At 47.5% G+C, this 24,040-nt stretch overlaps 1 protein-coding gene across 2 annotated transcripts in view; it reads left to right on the forward strand.

Annotated features, from left to right (window-relative positions):
• LOC140463804 (MIF4G domain-containing protein B-like) overlaps window positions 1-23,290 on the forward strand; it is a 31,775-nt gene extending 8,485 nt beyond the window's left edge. Inside the window, exons 2-7 of one of the 2 annotated variants that reach the window (XM_072558138.1) lie at window positions 5,293-5,388; window positions 11,527-11,651; window positions 12,175-12,284; window positions 14,616-14,771; window positions 18,468-18,560; window positions 22,117-23,290. In XM_072558138.1, the coding sequence (XP_072414239.1) occupies window positions 11,570-11,651; window positions 12,175-12,284; window positions 14,616-14,771; window positions 18,468-18,560; window positions 22,117-22,344 (669 nt within the window). In that variant the 5' untranslated portion in view covers window positions 5,293-5,388; window positions 11,527-11,569 and the 3' untranslated portion in view covers window positions 22,345-23,290. The remainder of the gene's footprint in view (window positions 1-5,292; window positions 5,389-11,526; window positions 11,652-12,174; window positions 12,285-14,615; window positions 14,772-18,467; window positions 18,561-22,116) is intronic. The other variant, XM_072558137.1, reaches the window with a different exon arrangement.
• The last annotated feature ends 750 nt before the right edge of the window (window positions 23,291-24,040 follow it).

Raw genomic sequence — 24,040 nt, forward strand, 5'->3', positions numbered from 1 at the left:
TAATCACACGCACCCTCACTCTAATCACATGCACCCTCACTCTAAGCACACGCACCCTCACTCTAATCACACGCACCCTCACTCTAATCACACGCACCCTCACTCCAATCACACGCACCCTCACTCCAATCACACTCACCTTCACTCCATTAACATTCACCCTCACTCTAATCACCCTCACTTCAATCACACTCACCCTCACTCCAATCACAATCACACTCACCCTCACTCCAATCACAGTCCATTAATACGCCCTCACTCCAATCACACTCACTCCAATCATACTCACCCTCACTCCAATCACACTCACCCTCACTCCAATCACAATCACACTCACCCTCACTCCAATCACAGTCCATTAATACGCCCTCACTCCAATCACACTCACTCCAATCATACTCACCCTCACTCCAATCACACTCACCCTCACTCCAATCACACTCCATTAACACACCCTCACTCCAATCACCCTCACTCCATTAACACTCACCCTCACTCCAATCACCCTCACTCCATTAACACTCACCCTCACTCCAATCACACTCACCCTCACTCTTTTCACACCCACCCTCACTCCAATCACACTCACTCCATTAACATTCACCCTCACTCCAATCACCCTCACTCCAATCACCCTCACTCCAATCACCCTCACCCCAATCACCCTCACTAATCACACTCACCCTCACTCCATTAATATTCACCCTCACTCCATTAACACTCTCCCTCCAATCACCCTCACTCCATTAACACTCCCCCTCATTCCATTAACACTCCCCTCACTCTATACACATTCCCCCTCACTCCACTAACACTCCTCCTCACTCCAAACACCCTCAGTCCATTAACACTCACCCTCACTCCCATTACCCTCACTCCCATCACACTCACTCCATTAACACACACCCTCACTCCCTTCACCCTCACGCCCTTCACCCTCACTCCCATCACCCTCAGTCTATTAACACTCGCTCCATTAAAAGTCACCCTCACTCCAATCACACTCACCCTCACTCCAATCACACTCACCCTCACTCCAATCACATTCACCCTCACTCCAATCACACTCACCCTCACTCCAATCACACTCACCCTCACTCCAATCACAATCACCCTCACTCCAATCACACTCCCCCTCATTCCATTAACACTCCCCTCACTCCATTAACACTCCCCTCACTCCATTAACAATCCCCTCACTCCATTAACACTTCCCCTCACTCCCCTCATTCCAATCACACTCACTCCATTAACACTCACCCTCACTCCAATCACCCTCACTCCATTAACACTCGCTCCATTAACACTCACCCTCACTCCAATCACACTCACCCTCATTCTAATCACACTCACCCTCACTCCATTAACATTCACCCTCACTCTAATCACACACACCCTCACTCCAATCACCTCACTCCATTAATGCTCACCCTCACTCCAATCACACTCACTCCATTAACACTCACCCTCACTCCAATCACCCTCACTCCATTAACACTCGCTCCATTAACACACACCCTCACTCCAATCACCCTCACTCCAATCACACTCACCCTCACTCCAATCACACTCACCCTCACTCCATTAACATTCACCCTCACTCTAATCACACACACCCTCACTCCAATCACCTCACTCCATTAATGCTCACCCTCACTCCAATCACACTCACTCCATTAACACTCACCCTCACTCCAATCACACTCACCCTCACTCCAACCACACTCCATTAACACTCACCCTCACTCCAATCACCCTCACTCCATTAACACTCCCCCTCACTCCAATCACACTCCATTAACACACCCTCACTCCAATCACACTCACCCTCACTCCAATCACACTCACCCTCACTCCAATCACACTCACCCTCACTCCAATCACACTCACCCTCACTCCATTAACATTCACCCTCACTCCATTAACACTCACTTCATTAACACACCCCCTCACTCCATTAACACTCCCCCTCACTCCAATCACACTCCATTAGCACACCCTCACTCCAATCACCTTCAGTCTAATCACACGCACCCTCACTCTAATCACATGCACCCTCACTCTAATCACACGCACCCTCACTCTAATCACACGCACCCTCACTCTAATCACACGCACCCTCACTCCAATCACACGCACCCTCACTCCAATCACACTCACCTTCACTCCATTAACATTCACCCTCACTCTAATCACCCTCACTTCAATCACACTCACCCTCACTCCAATCACAATCACACTCACCCTCACTCCAATCACAGTCCATTAATACGCCCTCACTCCAATCACACTCACTCCAATCATACTCACCCTCACTCCAATCACACTCACCCTCACTCCAATCACAATCACACTCACCCTCACTCCAATCACAGTCCATTAATACGCCCTCACTCCAATCACACTCACTCCAATCATACTCACCCTCACTCCAATCACACTCACCCTCACTCCAATCACACTCCATTAACACACCCTCACTCCAATCACCCTCACTCCATTAACACTCACCCTCACTCCAATCACCCTCACTCCATTAACACTCACCCTCACTCCAATCACACTCACCCTCACTCTTTTCACACCCACCCTCACTCCAATCACACTCACTCCATTAACATTCACCCTCACTCCAATCACCCTCACTCCAATCACCCTCACCCCAATCACCCTCACTAATCACACTCACCCTCACTCCATTAATATTCACCCTCACTCCATTAACACTCTCCCTCCAATCACCCTCACTCCATTAACACTCCCCCTCATTCCATTAACACTCCCCTCACTCTATACACATTCCCCCTCACTCCACTAACACTCCTCCTCACTCCAAACACCCTCAGTCCATTAACACTCACCCTCACTCCCATTACCCTCACTCCCATCACACTCACTCCATTAACACACACCCTCACTCCCTTCACCCTCACGCCCTTCACCCTCACTCCCATCACCCTCAGTCTATTAACACTCGCTCCATTAAAAGTCACCCTCACTCCAATCACACTCACCCTCACTCCAATCACACTCACCCTCACTCCAATCACATTCACCCTCACTCCAATCACACTCACCCTCACTCCAATCACACTCACCCTCACTCCAATCACAATCACCCTCACTCCAATCACACTCCCCCTCATTCCATTAACACTCCCCTCACTCCATTAACACTCCCCTCACTCCATTAACAATCCCCTCACTCCATTAACACTTCCCCTCACTCCCCTCATTCCAATCACACTCACTCCATTAACACTCACCCTCACTCCAATCACCCTCACTCCATTAACACTCGCTCCATTAACACTCACCCTCACTCCAATCACACTCACCCTCATTCTAATCACACTCACCCTCACTCCATTAACATTCACCCTCACTCTAATCACACACACCCTCACTCCAATCACCCTCACTCCAATCACACTCACCCTCACTCCAATCACACTCACCCTCACTCCATTAACATTCACCCTCACTCTAATCACACACACCCTCACTCCAATCACCTCACTCCATTAATGCTCACCCTCACTCCAATCACACTCACTCCATTAACACTCACCCTCACTCCAATCACACTCACCCTCACTCCAACCACACTCCATTAACACTCACCCTCACTCCAATCACCCTCACTCCATTAACACTCCCCCTCACTCCAATCACACTCCATTAACACACCCTCACTCCAATCACACTCACTCCATTAACACTCACTCTCACTCCAATCACCCTCACTCTATTCACACCCACCCTCACTCCATTAACATTCACCCTCACCCCAATCACCCTCACTCCAATTACACTCACCCTCACTCATCACACTCACCCTCCATTAACATTCACCCTCACTCCATTAACACTCTCCCTCCAATCACCCTCACACCATTAACACTCCCCCTCACTCCATTAACGCTCACCCTCACTCCATTAACGCTCACCCTCACTCCAATCACACTCACCTTCACTCCATTCACACTCACCCTTATTCCATTAACACTCCCCTTACACCATTAACACTCCCCTCATTCCAGTAACACTCCCCCTCACTCAATCACCCTCACTCCATTAACATTCACTCCAATCACACTCACTCCATTAACACTCCCCCTCCCTCCAATCACCCTCCCTCCAATCACCCTCCCTCCAATCACCCTCCCTCCAATCACCCTCCCTCCAATCACACTCGCTCCATTAACACTCGCTCCATTAACACTCGCTCCATTAACACTCACCCTCACTCCAATCACACTCACCCTCACTGTAATCACACTCACCCTCACTCCATTAACATTCACCCTCACTCTAATCACACACACCCACACTCCAATCACCCTCACTCCAATCACACTCACCCTCACTCCATTCACACTCACCTTCACTCCAATCACACTCACTCCATTCACACTCACCCTCACTCCAATCACCCTCACTCCATTCACACTCACCCTCACTCCAATCACCCTCACTCCATTAACATTCACTCCAATCACACTCACTCCGTTAACACTCCCCCTCCCTCCAATCACCCTCACTCCAATCACCCTCACTCCATTAACACTCCCCCTCACTCCATTAACACTCCCCTCACTCCATTAACGCTCCCCCTCACTCCAATCACCCTCACTCCATTAACATTCACTCCAATCACACTCACTCCATTAACACTTCCCCTCACTCCAATCACACTCACTCCATTAACATTCACTCCAATCACACTCACTCCATTAACACTCCCCCTCCCTCCAATTACCCTCACTCCAATCACCCTCACTCCATTAACACTCCCCCTCACTCCAATCACACTCACTCCATTAACACTCACCCTCACTCCAATCATCCTCACTCTAATCACACTCACCCTCACTCCAATCACCCTCACTCCAATCACACTCGCCCTCACTCCAGTCACCCTCACTCTAATCACACTCGCCCTCCCCAATCACACTCACCCTCGCTCTCATAACACTCACTTTCCCCAATCACACTCATACTCACCCTCACTCCAATCACACTTACTCTCATTCCAATCACACCCATCCTCTCACTGCTCCTTATACTCACCCCAAACACACTACTCCTCACACTGAACTCAAACATACTTGAAACACATTCCTTCTCACTCACGTCACACACACTAACTCCATACACATTGTCCCTCACACTCATTTAATACACACTACTCTCAGTCCTATTACGCTCCTCCTCACACTGGACCCAAACACATGCACCCTCACACTTGTCCTCATATTCACTCCAAACACTTTTCTCCTTCAATTCCAGCCTCGGATGTATGTATGAAGTTCGCACATTCTCCCTGTGTCTGCTTGGGTTTCCTCCGGGTGCTCTGGTTTCTTCCCACAATCCAAAGTTATGCAGGTTAGTTGAATTGACCATGCTGAATTGACCATGCTAAATTGCCCATAGTGTTCAGGGATATGTAGGTTAGGGGCATTTGTCAGGGGTAAACATAGGATAATAGGGTAGAGGAAGGTTTCTGGGTGGGTTACTCTTTGGAGGGTCAGTGTGGACTTGTTGGGCTGAAGGGCCTGTCCCCACGTTGTGGGGATTCTGTGATTCAGTCATACATTCCAAACATATTCCTCCTCACACTCTCTCCATACAAACACCCCCCACACTCATTTAAAACACACACACTGTCCAAACACTCACCCCAAAAACACCCCTCACACTGAACCCAAACATACTCAGCCACACACTCCTCCTCATACTCACTCCAAACACCTTCCTCCTCCTCACACTCCAAGCAGACTCACTCCAAATACACTCACTATAAACACATTGTTAATGGACTTGCTACAAACTCACTTTCCTTATTCACCTCAAGCACCTCACTCACTATAAACCCAGTACAAACACTCTCACTGTTCCTCTCGCTTCATACACAATTTGAAATGCTGAAATATACAGGGCTGTAGACCAAAAACTGGGAAGTGTAATTAGACTGGATTATGTTGACCAGTACAGACAGAACAGGCCAAATGACAATCTACTATGCAGTAAATGTGCTACGTTTATGTTTAACTCTCACGTTTCACACACTGATTCCTGCAGAATAACACACGGGTTCTCGCACATTCTAGGACAAATTCTCACAAAACTTTATCCCTCACAGGCAGTTTACATCCTCATGTAACCTCACTCACTCTCTTATTCACACACAAACACTCCTAAACTCACTTTCTCACTTCAACTCACTCATGCTCACACCAGGGTTGTGTCCAGATTCTCAGATATTGGGGGACACTAGCGAGGGCCGTATTGGTGTATGAACTGTTGTGGAGAAAATATAGAGAATCACCAGGAGACGCAGACAGTTATTTAAGAAGTAGGCCTTTTATTTGCAAACAAAAAACCGTGACACTGAGAAAGCAGATTCTCGAATGTCCACGAACCTCAGGGTCCGTGGATTTTTATACTTTTGTTATCATGTTACTGTTAGCTTATCAGCATGTCCAACTATATTAATCAATGTACCTCACTCTAGCTACACAATAAACCAGCGATGTTAGTTCCCATTATCTCTTTAGTTGTACATTCTACTTAATGTTATTCTAATATCATGATTAGATATTTATTACTAACTCTGCTACAGTGATCTTCCATTCCAGACTAACCTGTCAAGGTAGATATTTAGCTATTCCATCTATTACGTTAGTCCCCTGTCTCAAGCCGACTCTACTAACTATTAATTAGATATTTTAATGTCATGTCCCAAATATTTATGGTCCCAATCCTGTCATAATTACATTTAACAGAGAAACTGGTTTTATTACTTGTGTTATGTCATCTCGCCATAGTGACCTTTCATCCTTAACCTTACTCTGCTAATTGGTGTAAGAATGTTCCACTATGGTTATCCCATCCTGCCTTCCACAGACCACAGATTGCCAGTGGTCTTCATGCTTTAACCCTTCCCATGCTTTCATGTTCTTTATTTTCCATAGAACCACCTTTTCTGAAAGTGTAGCACTGGAAAAGCACAGCAGGTCAGGCAGCATCCGAGGAGAAGGAGAATTGACGTTTCGGGCATAAGCCCTTCCAGATGAACGGATAATGCCCGAAACATCGATTCTCCTGCTCCTCGGATGCTGTCTGACCTGCTGTGCTTTTCCAGCACCACACTCTCGATTCTGATCTCTAGCATCTGCGGTCCTTACTTCCTCCCACCTTTTCTGAAAGTACTGTATATTTAAGAATCATAGAAGCCCTACAGTGTGGAAGCAGGCCATTCTGCTTATCGATTCCACACTGGCCATGTGAAGAGCATCCCACCATTCAATTGGAGGAGCATCACTGTTCCCAATCCACAGACCTATTAGTTTGAGAACATAATGCTGCACTGTGTAGCACTTCTTCAGTCCTGACCCTCTGACAATGCAGTACTCCCTCAGTACTGACCGTCCGACAGTAGGGCACTCCATTAATGCTCTCCCACTGACAGTGCAGCACTCTGTCAGTGCTAACCCTCCGACGATGCAGCACTCCCTCAGAACTGACCCTCTGATAGTGCAGAAGTCACTCCCTCAGTACTGACCCTCTGGCAGTGCGGCTCTCCCTCAGTACTGACCTTCTGACAGTGTGGCACTCCCTCAGCACTGACCCTCCGACAATGCGACACTCCCTCAGCACTGACCCTCCGAGAATGCGGCACTCCCTCAGCACTGACCCTCCGACAATGCGGCACTCCCTCAGTACTGACCCTCTGACAGAGCGGCACTCCCTCAGTACTGACCCACTGACAGTGCAGCACTCCCTCAGCACTGACCCTCCGACAATGCGGCACTCCCTCAGTACTGACCCTCTGACAGTGTGGCACTCCCTCAGCACTGACCCTCCGACAATGCGGCACTCCCTCAGTACTGACCCACTGACAGTGCAGCACTCCCTCAGCACTGACCCTCCGACAATGCGGCACTCCCTCAACACTGACCCTCTGACAGTGTGGCACTCCCTCAGCACTGACCCTCCGATAGAGCGGCACTCCCTCAGTACTGACCCTCTGACAGTGTGGCACTCCCTCAGCACTGACCCTCCGACAATGCGACACTCCCTCAGCACTGACCCTCCGAGAATGCGACACTCCCTCAGCACTGACCCTCCCGACAATGCGACACTCCCTCAGCACTGACCCTCCCGACAATGCGACACTCCCTCAGCACTGACCCTCCGACAGAGCGGCACTCCCTCAGCACTGACCCTCCGAGAATGCGACACTCCCTCAACACTGACCCTCCCGACAGAGCGGCACTCCCTCAGTACTGACCATCCCGACAATGCGACACTCCCTCAGCACTGACCCTCCCGACAATGCGACACTCCCTCAGCACTGACCCTCCGACAGAGCGGCACTCCCTCAGTACTGACCCACTGACAGTGCAGCACTCCCTCAGCACTGATCTCTAACAGTGCGGCACTCCAGGATGACTTCACTCAATCAGATCCTCTGCTCAAGTCTCCAGAGAGGGTCTTGAACCCATGACCTTGTGACTGGGAACTGGGAGTAAAAGCTGCTGAGCTCCAGGTGAATCTTGGTGGGTGTGGGATCCAACTTGATTTGCTGTAATTGTCTCGGCTGCACTGACCGGAGGGTCTAGCTGGTTTGGATCTTGGATTGGTCAAAGTAATGGGAAGGATGCCAAAATCTGAGGAGGCCACATCCCAGGAGCAGCCAGCAGCAAACATCTGGAAATAAGAGTCTAATGATGATCATGGCACTTTGTGATTCCATTTGTGCTTGTTAATCTGAATGACATATTGCCTATGTTTACTCTTTGTCCAGCTCCATTGAATGGGAACAGAAGAATTAAACTGTCAGACCACAGTTGACAAAGAATGTCTAGCTTTTTGATCCTCCTGGTATTAGTTCACTGGGCAGCCCAGTGCTGAGCTGGCACATTACAGAGTCATGCTGTGGGATGTGGCTGTGATTTCGAAACGAGTCCTGTCACAGAATGTCCCATAGTTCAATAGAATACTAAGGGGACGGGCCATCACAGAGTGGGCACATTCACGGGATTGCTACACACAAGCTGGATTGGGTAACACTGGGGATAGGAGCGACAGGGAGTTGGATAAGATCACTCTAAAAGGATTATTGCACTGTCACAGGGTCAGAATTGAAGGAGCGCCGCACTATCAGAGGGTCAATACTGAGGGAGTGCTGCACTATCGGAGGGTCAGTATTGAGAGAGTCCGATACTGTCGGAGGGTCAGTACTGAGGGAGTGCTGCACTGTCGGAGGGTCAGTACTGAGGGAGTGCTGCACTGTCGGAGGGTCAGTACTGAGGGAGTGCTGCACTGTCGGAGGGTCAGTACTGAGGGAGTGCTGCACTGTCGGAGGGTCAGTACTGAGGGAGTGCTGCACTGTCGGAGGGTCAGTACTGAGGGAGTGCTGCACTGTCGGAGGGTCAGTACTGAGGGAGTGCTGCACTGTCGGAGGGTCAGTGCTGAGGGAGCGCTGCACTGTTGGAAGGTCAGTTCTGAGGTGGTGCTGCATTATCAATACTGAGGGAGTGCTGCATTGTTGGAGGGTCAGGACTGAGGGAAGTTCTTTTTTAATATTCATTTATAGGATGTGGACATTGCTGATCCCTTTTTGCTCAGAGGGCAGTTAAGAGTCAATCACCCTGTTGTGTGTCCGGAGTTTCATGTAGGCCAGACCATGTAGGAATGGCAGTTTCCTTCCCTAAAGGACATTAGTGAATTGGGTGGATTTTTCAAACAGTCGACAGTGGTTTCATGATCATTAGACTCTTCATTCCAGACTTTTATTGAATTTAAATTCCACCAGCTGCCATGGTGGATTGGAACCATGTCCCCATGTCCCCTGGGTCTCTGGATGTAATAGTCTAGCAATAACCCACTGGGCCTCCCCTCCTATCAGAGGGACAGTACTGAGGCAGAGGGCTGGGATATGGACAAGTTGGTCAGTGTGCCCATGAACCTGCTAAATTGATCTGTTAATGCCTTTAAAGAAGGAAATGTATCATCTTCATGGACTTGAGTGCAGGCATGCCTCCAGCCCCAGACCAAGATGCACGATCAGCTCCTCCTCAGGAGAGCTCAGCAGTGGGTGAGAAATTCTGGCCAGGCCTGAGAGACCCCCATTGCTTAAACTAATTGAGAAAATATTCAAACAAAGACGAGTTTTGTATCCTAAATATCCAGCAGACACTTCAGCTTCTGAGAGAACACAGACTGGTTTAACTTTTCATCCCCAGGCTGTCTCTTCGGGCTGTGGTTTTTATGCCTCCTTTTGTGTACTGCATTATCTCTGGGGATTATGATCTGCTCCACCTGGAGACCTCCTACTCCCTGTCCTGCTGCTCCCCCTTGTGTTGCTTTATTATCAGACCAGGATCAGACTTTGTAAAGCTTCTTACCAGTGGCTCCGCAGTGTGTTTCCTATGAGTTAATCTGGGAAGAGTGGTAGTTTCACTGAGCTGTTAGAAGGTTTCTGGTATCAATGGAAGATGGAATTGACAAGAGTGGTCCTCCAAGAGTGCCTTCAGTGGTTGGCTATGGGCCTTCATTTGGGACCAGTGCCCACTCTGATTCAACCAAGAGATGGTGCAACACTCAGCCACAGAGCCAGCTTTCAAGGGCACAGGTCACTGGCACAGCTCTGCTCAGTATACTGAATCCACTCACTCATCAAACATGGCCCAGAAGAGGTGCGTCATACTGAAGGCTTTTTTTCTAAAGTAGCACAGCACAGAGAGAGCTTTACTCTATATCCAACCCCATGTTGACCCTGTCCTGGGAGTGTTTGATGGGGACAGGGTTGAGGGAGCTTTATTTTCTGTTTAAAAAGAGTAGATGGAGTTCACTGATTTTCAGGGTTGAGCATCTGTCCCATGCTTTCAGCCACCCCTACACACCAAGCCTTGTCATTACACAGGCTGCTGCCACATACTGCACATTGTCAGCTACTAAAACTCCCTATTATCAGCTATTTATTCTCCTTGGCTGGTCTTTATCCATTCCTCTGTCCAACTGATTTTCTCTCTCTTTGGGCTGTATCTCCCCTTTTGTTTACTCCACACCCCCCCCCACTCCCCCCTTGCCCCATCCTATCTTCTGTATAAAAACCATCCTTTTCTGAGCTGCCATTAGTGCTGAGAAAGGGTCACTGGATTCGAAACATTACCTTTGATTTCTCTCCATAGATGCTGCCAGACCTGCTGAGATTTACCAGCAATTTTTGTTTTTGTTTCAGATTGCCCACATCCACAGTTCTTTTGGTTTTTATGTACAGTGTAGAAGGAGCTTTACGCTGTATCTAACCCCATGCTGCCCTGTCCCAAAAGTGTTTGATGGGAACAATGATTTTGGATTGTGTGCTATTCCCAGTGTTAATGACCATCATGATGTCGAGCTCAGGCAATCGGAGTAGTGGGTGTGAATGTTTGTTTCTGTGTCTCCTGACGTCCTGTGAGACTTACTGTTTGTTTGTTTGTTTGTCACTGACCAGCCTCTTGTCTCTCTGTCCAGTTTGTCTCTCAAGTGTCTGCTCACATGACCTGAGGGAACAACCATGGAGAGTGTAGCAAAAGATGATTACAAGATCCAATCATTTGATGCGGATACACAGCAGCTGCTGAAAACTGCGCTGAAGGGTACGTGTGTGAGATGAGAGGGATGCTTGTGAATCCGGTAGTCACCCTCCTGTCTCTCCCAGAAGCTGGTGTGGGCAGGTTGCCAGGCTGTTTGCTGTCTTCCAGTAACCTCAGACACTTGGCCAGTCAGTACGCAGGATCCAAGATTGTGAAGGGCCTGTGTCCAAGGAAGAAGGCACCAGCATTTTCCAGTAACTCACACCTCAGTGTGAGCGCACTTTATTTCCATTGCCACCTCCCTTGCTCCCAGCCTCTAAATGGGGAAGAGTGCTGCCAGTGGGAGAATGGGGGAGGATGGCATAGTGTCTTGGTTCTGTCCTAGATTACATTGAAACTGAAGTAAATAAGAATTAGCTGAGCTGCACCAGGGGTTTCTCACTGGGATGAGCCCAGTTCAGGGTGAACAGACTTTGCTGTCCTTGTGTGTCTCCAAGTGTCTGAATGAAGAGTGTTTTTGTAGGAGGATGTGGGTGGAGGAGATGCAGAAAGAGGACTAAATGTTTCTGCTATTGTTGTTTGACAGAGCCTGCCTCGGTTGACCTGGAGAAAGTGGCCTCAGTGATAGTTGAACAGTCTATGAAGGATCTGGTGTTCAGTAAAGAGGCTGGCAGGATCTGCTACACCATAGTGCAGGTATGGTAGAGAGCTGTGGGGAGAGACTTTCCTCACCTCACACCTGCTGCAAGGTACTTCCAAAGACCCTAACCCCAAATTGACTCAGGACACACTGGAAGAAATATCCCAAAGTGGGCCATTCGGCACATCTATTCCATGTTGACTTTTGGCCAGCATACCATTAGCTCAAATCATCTCTACATAGCCCATTCCCACATCCATTCATCATTCTCTGCCTCACAGTTGAATTCAAAAGTTCCACGGCCTCTTTTTCTTTGAACTGGTATCATGCCAGTATTTTATCCCTTAGTTAACCATCTCTAAAACAAGCTATTATAGAGTTACAAGTCATACAGCATGGAAATAGACCCTTCAGGAGAAATTGAGGACTGCAGATGCTGGAGATCAGAGTTGAGAATGCTGAAAAAGCAAAGCAGGTCAGGCAGCTTCCGAGGAGAATTGATGTATCGGGCAAGAACCCTTCATCAGACCCTTCAGTCCAGCTTGTTGGCACTGACCGGATATCCTAAACTGATCTGGTCCCATTTACCAGCATTTGGCCATATCCCTCTTAACCCTTCCTATTCATCTACCCATCCAGATGCCTTTTAAATGTTGTAATTGTACCAGCCTCCACCACTTCCTCTGGCAGCTCATTCCACACACGTACCACCCTCTAAGTGAAAAAGTTTCCCCTTAGGTCCCTATTTAAATCTTTCCCTTCTCACCTTAAACCTATCCCCTTGGCTATTCACCTTATCCGTGGCCCTCATGATTTTATAAATGTCTATAAGGTAACCCCTCAGCTGTTCCTGCTGTGAAAACATTGCCTGATTTGTTCCCTACATTATGACAATTCCCACTCTTCATTGATTGTAAAATATTCCTAAAGTCCTGAAGCACTGAGAGTTCCAGCTCTCAGTCACACACTCCATCATTCTCTTCATCTACCTAGTGTAGTTTACACCATAATTATTAACACTCAGTGTCAGTTCAACCGGCACCCACTCTCTCGCTGGATGAGTGCAGCTGAAACAACCCCCAAGACCACCCCATGCACAAGCATTCACCTCCTCCACCACTGACACTCAGTAGCAGCAGTGTGTACCATCTAAAAGATGCACTGCAGAAATTCACCAAGACTGCTAGACAACACCTTCCAAACCCATGATCACCACCAGCAAGATATCCCCCACAAGCCATTCACCATCCTGATGTAGAAATATATCACTGTTCCTTTGCTGTCTGTCGGTCAAATCCTGGAATTCCCTCCTTAACGACATTGTGGGTTTACCTACAGCACATGGACTGCAGCGGTTCAAGAAGAAAGCTCACCACCACCTTCTCAAGGGCAACTAAGGGCGAGTAATAAATATTGGCCCAGCCAGGAATGCCCACATTCCACAAGTGAATACACAAATATCTGTCACACGCTTGTAGTCTGTCTCTCTCTCTGCCCTTCTCTCCATCTGTGAGGGTATTACTGCTGTTCTCTGGTCCCTTGTTCCAGACACTTCATTTCTTCTATCCACCCTCCTATCCTTTCAGAATATGAAATATTTCCACCATATCATCTTGTATTTTGCGTTGCTCTATTTTAGTATCAGATCTCACTCAGTGACACTATGATCAGTTGTGATTTAATTCATTCAGGTTTCCTTCCACATGCTTCCTCAGCCTTTTCTAAATCCTACTGCAGTTTGCTCAATTCTTTAAGCTATCCACATTACCTGCTGGTTTTAAGGTTCTGATAATAGGTAGAGGAGATCTGGGAGTTGAATTTGGTTCAGAGATGGAGAGTTGGCCACATGGTCTCATCAACCCTTGGCTCGGCCACCAGGAATTTTGAATCTTATTTTTGTCCAGTTCCTGGAGCTTGATGTGATACCAGCTGAAGGTGAATAGAAGTGAAATGTGCAGTGTCTGGGCAACATGCTGTCAGTTTCCTGTGATATTGTGCCACCTTCCCCCCACCCCACCCCAACTCACCCATTCTTGCACACGCACACAGACACACAATCACATGGAGGCAGATACAGATGTACACTCAGTGAGACAAAGACACACTCATAGACACACTCAGGGGAGGTAAACATACAGTCATCGAGACAGAGACACATACACATACAGGGAGACAGGCAGACATTCACAGACACTTGCATGCACATATGCAATCACACAGACACATGCACACACTGATGTTCGCATACACACACACACACACACACACACTCTCTCAGCTCCAATCAGGCTCTAGGAGAGGCCAGGGCCAGGGCAGAGCGAAGTTCCGTGATCCAACTAGGAGCCCAGTCTTGGGCCCTGGTTCTGAATGGTCTTTCTTGTTTCTAGGCTGAGAACAAACAGAGTGGGAACAGCAACTTCCGACGTTACATCTTAATCCGACTGCAGCAGGAATTCCTGGTAAAGGAACAACTCCGGGAGCGTTCAGTGAATGACTGGGTCTGCCTGGTTACCTTCATCTGCAACATTTTTGACTATCTGAAGGTGAGTAGCCCACTGGGCAGTTGGGCTGGGACTAGGGAACCTCCGAGCAGCAATGGGGACACTCTCTGCAAACCTGCAGCTCCAGATTCAAGCTCTCAGTAACATAGTGTGTCTGTCACCACATCCCCTGCCCTCAGGATAATCACTGCCACTAACCACCTGCTCAGGATAATCTCTGTCAATCCCCCCCACTCCCCCACCCTCAGGATAATCTCTGTCAATCCCCCCCACTCCCCCACCCTCAGGTTAATCTCTGTCAGTGCTCCCAACCCCCAGTCCTAGAGTAATCTCTGTTATTCTGCCCCACTCTCAGGGTAATCTATTATTCCCCCACCCTCAGGATAACCTCTTTCACACCCTGACCCTCAGAGTAATCCCTATCATAGAACATAGAACAGTACAGCACAGAACAGGCCCTTCAGCCCACGATGTTGTGCCGACCATTGATCCTCATGTAAGGTAAACCTAATCTACGAACCCTCAAATTTCTGTGACCATATGCATGTCCAGCAGTCTCTTAAATGTCCCCAATCACCTCACTTCCACAACTGCTGCTGGCAACGCATTCCATGCTCTCGCAACTCTCTGCGTAAAGAACCCACCTCTGACATCCCCTATATATTTTCTGCCAAACAGTTTAAAACTATGACCCCTCGTGTTAACAATTTCTGCCCTGGGAAATACTCTCTGGCTATCGACTCTATCTATGCCTTTCATTACCTTGTATACCTCAATTAGGTCCCCTCTCCTCCTCCTTTCCTCCAATGAAAAAGGTCTGAGCTCAGTCAACCTGTCTTCGTAGGATAAGCCCTCCATTCCAGGCAGCATCCTGGTAAACCTCCTCTGAACCCTCTCCAAACCATCCACATCTTTCCTATAATAGGGTGACCAGAACTGGACACAGTATTCCAAGTGCGATCTAACCAAAGTTTTATAGAGCTGCACCAAGATCTCACGGCTCTTAAACTCAATCCCCCTGTTAATGAAAGCCAAAACACCATATGCTTTCTTAACAACCCTGTCCACCTGGGTGGCAATTTTAAGGGATCTATGTACCTGCACACCAAGATCCCGCTGTTTCTCCACACTGCCTGGAATCCTGTCTTTAATCCTGTACTCAACTTTCAATTTCGGCCTTCCAAAATGCAGCACCTCGCATTTATCCAGGTTGAACTCCATCTGCCACCTCTCAGCCCATCTCTGCATCCTGTCAATGTCATGCTGCAGCCTACAACAGGCCTCTATACTGTCAATGACACCTCCAACCTTTGTGTCGTCTGCAAACTTGCTGATCCATCCTTCAATCTCCTCATCCAAGTCATTAATAAAAATTACAAAGAGTAGACACCCAAGAACAGAGCCCTGTGGAACACCACTCACCACTGACTTCCAGGCAGAATACTCTCCTTCCACTACCACTCACTGTCTTCTGTCAACCAGCCAATTCTGTATCCGGACAGCTAAATTTCCCTGTATCCCATTCCTCCTGACCTTCTGAACGAGCCTACCATGGGGAACTTTATCAAATGCCTTGCTGAAGTCCATATACACCACATCCACTGCTTGACCCTCATCAACTTGTCTAGTAACATCCTCAAATAACTCAATAAGATTTGTGAGGCATGACTTGCCCCTCACAAAGCCGTGTTGACTGCATTTAATCAAGCCATGCTCTTCCAGATGGTCATAAATCCTATCCCTCAGAATCCTTTCGAACACCTTGCAGACGACAGATGTGAGACTGACTGGTCTGTAATTGCCGGGGATTTCCCTATTTCCTTTCTTGAAGAGAGGAATTACATTTGCCTCTCTCCAATCCTCAGGTACGACTCCGGAGGAGAGCGAGGATGCAAAGATCTTCGCAAGTGGTGAAGCAATCACATTTCTCACTTCCCAAAGCAGCCGAGGACAAATCTGGTCTGGCCCTGGCGACTTGTCAATCTTAATGTTTGTCAAAATTTTCAGCACATCAGCTTCCTCAATCTCTATCCGTTCAAGCACACTTACCTGCTCCTCAATGGTTTCATTCACTACAAGGTTCTTTTCTTTAGTAAAGACAGAAGCAAAAAACTCACTTAGGGATTCCCCTACCTCCTCAGACTCTATCCACAAGTTCCCTATGCTATCCCTGATCGGCCCTACTCTTTCTTTGATCATTCTCTTATTCCTCACGTAAGTGTAAAATGCCTTTGGATTCTCCCTAATCCTTCCTGCCAAGCCTTTCTCGTGCCCCCTCCTGGCTCTCCTCAGACCATTTTTGAGCTCCTTCCTCACCTGCCTGTAATCCTCTAGAGCTGAGCAAGACCCTTGCTTCCCCCACCTTACGTAAGCTGCCTTTTTTCTTTTGACGAGAAGCTCCTCCGCTCTCGTCATCCAAGGTTCCTTTATCTTACCCCTTCTTGCCTGTCTCAGAGGAACACATTTGTGCATCACTCGCAACAACTGTCCCTTAAACAGTCTCCACATGTCTTTAGTGCCCTTTCCATGGAACAATTGCTCCCAGTCCATGCTTTCCAACTCACGTCTGATAGCATCATAGTTTCCTTTTCCCCAATTAAATATTCTCCCATTGTGCCTCCTTCTCCATAGCTTTGTAGAATGTGAATCTTGATTAGTGGTGCTGGAAGAGCACAGCAGTTCAGGCAGCATCCGAGGAGCATGCTCTTCCAGCACCACTCAGTACGTTGACAGGCCGACGAGGGGAGAGGCCATTTTGGATTTGGTGCTCGGCAATGAGCCAGTGCAAGTGTTAGATCTTGCGGTAGGAGAACATTTTGGTGATAGTGACCACGACTGCCTCACATTCTACATAGGTAAAAACAATGACTGCAGATGCTGGAAACCAGACTCTGGATTAGTGGTGCTGGAAGAGCACAGCAGTTCAGGCAGCATCAGAGGAGCATGCACTTCCAGCACCACTAATCCAGAGTCTGGTTTCCAGCATCTGCAGTCATTGTTTTTACCTATGTAGAATGTGAGGCAGTCGTGGTCACTATCACCAAAATGCTCTCCTACCACAAGATCTGACACCTGCCCCGGCTCATTGCCGAGCACCAAATCCAAAATGGCCTCTCCCCTCGTCGGCCTGTCAACATACTGAGTTAGGAAACCCTCCTGAACACACCTTACAAAAACAGCTCCTTCCAAACCATCTGCTCGAAGGAGAATCCAATCAATATTGGGAAAGTTAAAGTCATCTCCCCAGTCTCCAGGTAATCTCTGTCACCCTCTGACCCCCCCACCCCAGGGTAAGCTCTGTCACTCCCCACCCTCAGTAAATGTTCCTGCTTAATGTCAGGCTGCTGCTGTTATTGACGGAGCTGACATGTTGCTGGATGAATTTTAATGTGTTTCTCAGACTGAAGGTGAGCTGGAGTTGATCGTATTGACCAGCTTTTGAAATCCAGTGATGCTCCCATAACCAAGTTTTCTCTTTGACATAACCTGGTCCGGCCCCTGGGTGCTGGGCTCTGACAGTGCAGGAATGTTGGGAATTCAGAGTCTGAAGTAGAGGTAAGGGCACAGCTTGGATCCTCAGCCTGAATTCATCGTCTGACCATTGTCCTGGTGTTTGCTGGTCTCTTATTTTGAATGTTGTTCTTCTGTGAAGCACTATGATGAGTGATGCTATATAAATGCAGAGTGGAGGGCAGATATCCTGTGCGCCTGGGTTCTCACTCCTGTTGTGTGTTTCAGGTGAATAACATGCCCATGATGGCCCTGGTTAACCCTGTGTATGATTGTCTGATGCGTCTCGCCCAGTCTGACTCACTGCAGAATGAAGACGAGGTGAGGAGGGGAAGCAGGACCATGGTGAAATTACTTGGGAGCCCCTCTCTGCCTTCACGATCCCCGTCTCTGCCTCTGCACAGTCTGATGATCAGAATTCATTTTCCTATTTCCAGATTTTTGTCAAGTTTACTCTCTCTTTCACTCTCTGTCTCACCCTCCCTCCGAGATCCATCTCTCCTGTCGTCATGCATTCTGTCGTCTTTTGCTTCTTCAATTCTGTGCCACCTCAAATCCCTCTTGTGGTCCTTATGCATTGCTGGACCTTCCTGCTTTATTGGTGTCATCCCAGATCTTGACTCCATTGTTGGATAAGGCCCCAGCTCCTTTCTGCTATTCTTGTGTTATTCTTCCAGCGGCCACTGAAGCACTCTGCGCTGCCTCCTCTTGGGCAGTGCCCTCAGTTTCTGATCCCACTGTAGTCTCCCTCACTGCTCACTGTTCCAGTTCTGTGCTGATCTTGTCCTCCTGGCAAACTCCCCGCTCCCTCCCTAAGCTTACTGTTTTGCACTCTCCCCCTGTGTCAGCTCTATCTAACCATCTGGAAGGTCTGTTTGCTTGTGAACGAGGCTGTCGCCATCCATGGAATTATGGTGGATGATTAGGTCAATATCCTGGCTTTAACGTTTCCCAAACCGAGGGGTGATATCACCTGCCCTTGAGTGAAACTTTCCTGTGACTACTTCCAACATTTACCCCATCAAGACCTTTGCAATTGACCATGTTTCACACGACATGCTTTTCTCATTCGAACATCTCAGTTCTGATCTTCTCTTGGCCTTTATGGAAGAGTTTCCACATTTCACTTATGAAAGTTCTGTCTCTAATTTTTAGACTCTGTCCCTAGCCATAGACCTCCCCCAACCAGAAAGAAGAATTTATTTCTATTCGCCTTTAATTATTCTGATTAATACTTTGAAAACTTGGGTCAAATTGTCTGTTAACTTTCAGTCATCCTCTCATTACAGTCTCTAGTAATTTCCTGACTGTAGATGAAAAGTAAGCTATTCATGATTTTCTGTTTCCCCTCTCTCCTTTGTTAAACCATAGGTGGCTGACATGCACAATTTTCCAATCGAAAGGAACTGTCCTGACTTGGGAGAATTTGGGAAGATTGCAAGCTTCCGAGCATTTGTCACTGTTTTACTTAATTCCTTTTTCTTCATTGCTATTTCTCTAATGACCCTATCCCCTGGATTCAGCACTAGATTTGCTGGGATTTTTAATACCTGACCTCTTCCCTTACTGTAATCATTTGGCATCTCCATCGATTCCCTGTTTTCCAATACTGTCAGTCAGGTTTCAATGGGACATGTGGGCAGCACGGTGGCACAGTGGTTAGCCCTGCTGTCTCTCAGCGCCAGAGACCCGGGTTCAATTCCTGCCTCAGGCAACTCCCTGTGTCTGCGTGGGTTTCCTCCAGGTGCTCTGGTTTCCTCCCACAGTCCAAAAATAGGTGAATTGCCCATGCTACGTTGCCCATAGTGTTAGGTGAAGGGGTAAATGTAGAGGAATGGGTCTGGGTGGGTTGCTCTTCGGAGGGTCAGTGTGGGCTTGTTGGGCAGAAGGGCCTGTTTCCACACTGGAAGTAATCTAATCTAATCCTGATCAGGCTCTTATTCTGAAGAGCCTGAATCAGTTGCTTCCATTGATTTTGATGTCCCTTTAAATTTCTTCTTTGTAGCTGTAACTCTCTCCTTTGTCACACTTTGCTGTTGATTGCATCTTTCCCATGCTCCAGGATTTGTTATGGTTTGAATTTATGTTTGCTTTTTTTTTGGTTTATGTTGTCTCTTATCTCTAAGAATCCTTGGCTGATCAAAGTTTGTGAGAAGATTTGTGGCTTGGGTGCTCATTGTTGGGGTTCTGTTCACCGAGCTGGGAATTTGTGTTGCAGACATTTCGTCCCCTGTCTAGGTGACATCCTCAGTGCTTGGGAGCCTCCTGTGAAGCGCTTCTGTGATCTTTCCTCCGGCATTTGTAGTGGTTTGAATCTGCCACTTCCGGTTGTCAGTTCCAGCTGTCCGCTGCAGTGGCCGGAATATTAGGACCAGGTCGATGTGCTTATTGATTGAATCAGTGGAATTCCCTGGCTGTTCACTCATCCACTGATTCAATCAACAAGCACATCAACCTGGACCCAATATACCGGCCACTGCAGCGGACAGCTGGAACTGACAACCGGAAGCGGCAGATTCAAACCACTGCAAATGCCGGAGGAAAGATCACAGAAGCGCTTCACAGGAGGCTCCCAAGCACTGAGGATGTCACCTCGACAGGGGACGAAACGTCTGCAACACAAATTCCTAGCTCGGCAAACAGAACCACAACATCCTTGGCTGATTTTGTTTTTTGTTTTGGCAAGTAGAACTCTTGCCCCTTAAGAGCATAAACTGCTGTCCATATCACATCAGACTCTTCTTGAGTACCCCAACCCACTGCCAACAATCATCTGTCTCATTACATCCTTGCCTTACTGGAAATCTTAGTGACTGTTTTGCATTTCTTGCTCTCAGATACAATGGTGAGCTCGAATGATCACCGATCAGATAAATATTCCTGCACCATTGGGCTAATGTAGAAACGTCACCTCGTTGGTTCTAGTGCATATTACTGTTCATTATCTTTTTAAAATGTACTAACCTCTTTGTCCCAATCTGGTTTAAAGTTAAAACCATCCACTCTGCCTCTTCTAGGTACTTGTTTAATCTTAGTATTTATACAATCTATCACTTCACAGTTGATACACAAAGTGTTCAAACATAGTTCCCAGTACAACTTTAAATCCTATTCTGTTTCCTAATTCCATCCAAAAATGTCTCACTGCCTGCTGCTGTGTTATTACATACACTTTATAAAATCTTTGAAATTATATTCTGTAATTTATGGCCACAATTCATTCAATTTGTTTCTTACACAAGGAAACATAGAAAATATAATTGGGAGGAGGTCCCTTTGAGCCTGGTCCACCATTTAACCTGATTGTGGCTGATCGTCCAACTCAGTGCCTTCCTCCCCATTCTCTCTGATCCCTTTAGCTCTAAGAACGATATTTAACATTCAGTGTTATGGCTTTAAATTCAATGGTAAAGTTGGTGCTTTATGTAAGGAACATTTAATCATTCCGCAACATTTAACCTGTCCTGCTCTAATTTTTTTGAATAACAACTTTATTTCTTTCTCCTGTTCTCAATTTACATCTTTTAGATTTTGTTTGACTCTGGATTAGTGGTGCTGGAAGAGCACAGCAGTTCAGGCAGCATCCAAGTAGCTTCGAAATCGACGTTTCAGGCAAAAGCCAGAAACGTCGATTTCGAAGCTACTTGGATGCTGCCTGAACTGCTGTGCTCTTCCAGCACCACTAATCCAGAATCTGGTTTCCAGCATCTGCAGTCATTGTTTTTACCTTTTTTGTTTGACTGTCAAGCCTAAAGTACATGGCACTTTGTTTCCTTTTGTTTCTTTTAGAAGTATTTGCTATAGTGAAGCTTTGTGCCTGCTTTCTCCCTGCGTGGGTGGTTTGATAATCGTGGTCCCCGGCTCTCCCTCTTTCTAGGTGGACTGCCTTGTGCTGCAACTCCATCGAATTGGGGAACAGCTCCAGAGGATGAACACCCAGCGGATGGATGATCTCTTCTGCCAGCTGCGAGATGGTTTCCTGCTGCAGCACCAACCCTCCTCACTGTCCCGCCTGCTGCTGCTGGAGATTATCGAGTTCCGTGCTGGTGGCTGGAGGATGTCCGAGAATGCTCATAAATACTACTACAGCGAGGTGGCAGACTGACAGCACGAGAGAGAGAGAAAGGCTACAGATTGGGGTGAACGGGGTCTAAGGTGGAGATGAGCTTTTTGTGCTAATTGAAATCTGGCGATGATTTTTTTTAAAGGTGATTGATGTATGTGAGATTGACCAGCTGAGGGCCCAGATGGTTCAGGTTCCCAATCGCTTAGTCACAAACTCTTCTTGATAACATAGACTTCTGAAAATACGGGAGCCAGTCATTGGGCAGGACTTGGAGTAGGTGGTTGATGCCAGTCTGCCCCATCTATGCTGATGCCCAAAGATAAATTTTTATAAATTTTAATACAGCTATCTCTTGAAGGCAGATGTGACTCATGTCTCCCTACTTTGGCAGTGACTGTGGGCTTCTGTAGTGGTGCAGTACCAATATCAGTGCCTGCTGTACTGCTTCCTTTACACTGTGAGATCGCGAAACTGAATGAGAGATCCCAGTTAGAGCCGTAGAGTCCTACAGCACGGAGTCAGGCCCTCTAGGCCAAACTGGCCAAGCCAACAAAAATGTCCATCCACGCTAACCCCATTTCCACACGCCCAACTCCTGAGAGGGTTGATGGGGACCGGGGGTTAGTGGTGGCAGGGGTTGGTGGTGAGTGGGGGCAATCACACATTGCTTATGTTTGTAATAATGAGATGCTGGGGCAACGTATTGGAAGTTCCACAGTCTCGCCCTCCCATTGACTTTGAAAATCTTTCTCCAGCTCACCTCCACCTCCCCATTGTGGCCTTACTCCAGTTGCTGGTTTCTGGCCAGGATTGGCATGTGAGTGGCATTGACTGGCGCAGTGTAGACAGAGGGTAGTGATTGGCTGCCTGCTCCCCAGAGTGGGGTGACTTCCAACTTGGCTGCTGATACTGGAGCTGCTTTGTTTGTCACAGTTGATTGGTTTTGAGGAGTTTTGTCACAATAAAGGGGCCTATTTGATTTTGAGACTTCGCTGAATTCTTCATTAAATTATCAGGAGATTAAAACCCAATCTGAGGGAAAGGGGGAGACTATTCAGCCTTTCAATATGCCAGCCCATTCCAATTGATTATGGTGGATCAATATCTTGAGATCATATTCTTACTTTGGTTCCTTATGTTAGAAACATCTGTTAGTTGCTGATTTGAATTATTTCAGTTGAAAGCTCTTTTGGAAGTTTCAGCTTGGAGGTGTCTCCTGACATCAACCCTGAAGAGCCTGGCTCCAATTAAAAAAATTTCTGCCCCCTGTTCTGGTCCTGCCCTCCCCATCAGAGAGAATGGTTCGTCTCTCTCGATCCTGTTGAATTCTCATAAACACCTCAACTCGATCAGTTCTGAGCCTGGCTGTGTTCACACAACTGCTGACCAGAGGTGGCGCTAGTTCTCCACATTCACAATGCATTTCCTCAACTCATTGGCTGGATGGTGAGTGGTTGATAATGTGCGATGTTCTGCCTGTCTTTCTCATTACTTCTAGAATTCAACTCACTCTGAGCAGCAGCTCTTACACGTGCACTTCTCTCTCTTTCTTCCCTTTCTCTCTCTGGAACCACTCTCTCACTCTGTCTCTCCACCTCATCTGTCTCTCGTTACCCCATTTCTTTTTATCGCTCTACCCTATCCATCTCTCTGTCCACTTATCTCTCCACCCCATCTCTGTCTGTCTCTCTCCTCTCCCTCTGTAGTCCCCTGTGCCTCTCTCTCATGAAGAAGT

The sequence above is a fragment of the Chiloscyllium punctatum genome, chromosome 39, assembly GCF_047496795.1.
Source record: "Chiloscyllium punctatum isolate Juve2018m chromosome 39, sChiPun1.3, whole genome shotgun sequence".
Classification (NCBI taxonomy): domain Eukaryota; kingdom Metazoa; phylum Chordata; class Chondrichthyes; order Orectolobiformes; family Hemiscylliidae; genus Chiloscyllium; species Chiloscyllium punctatum.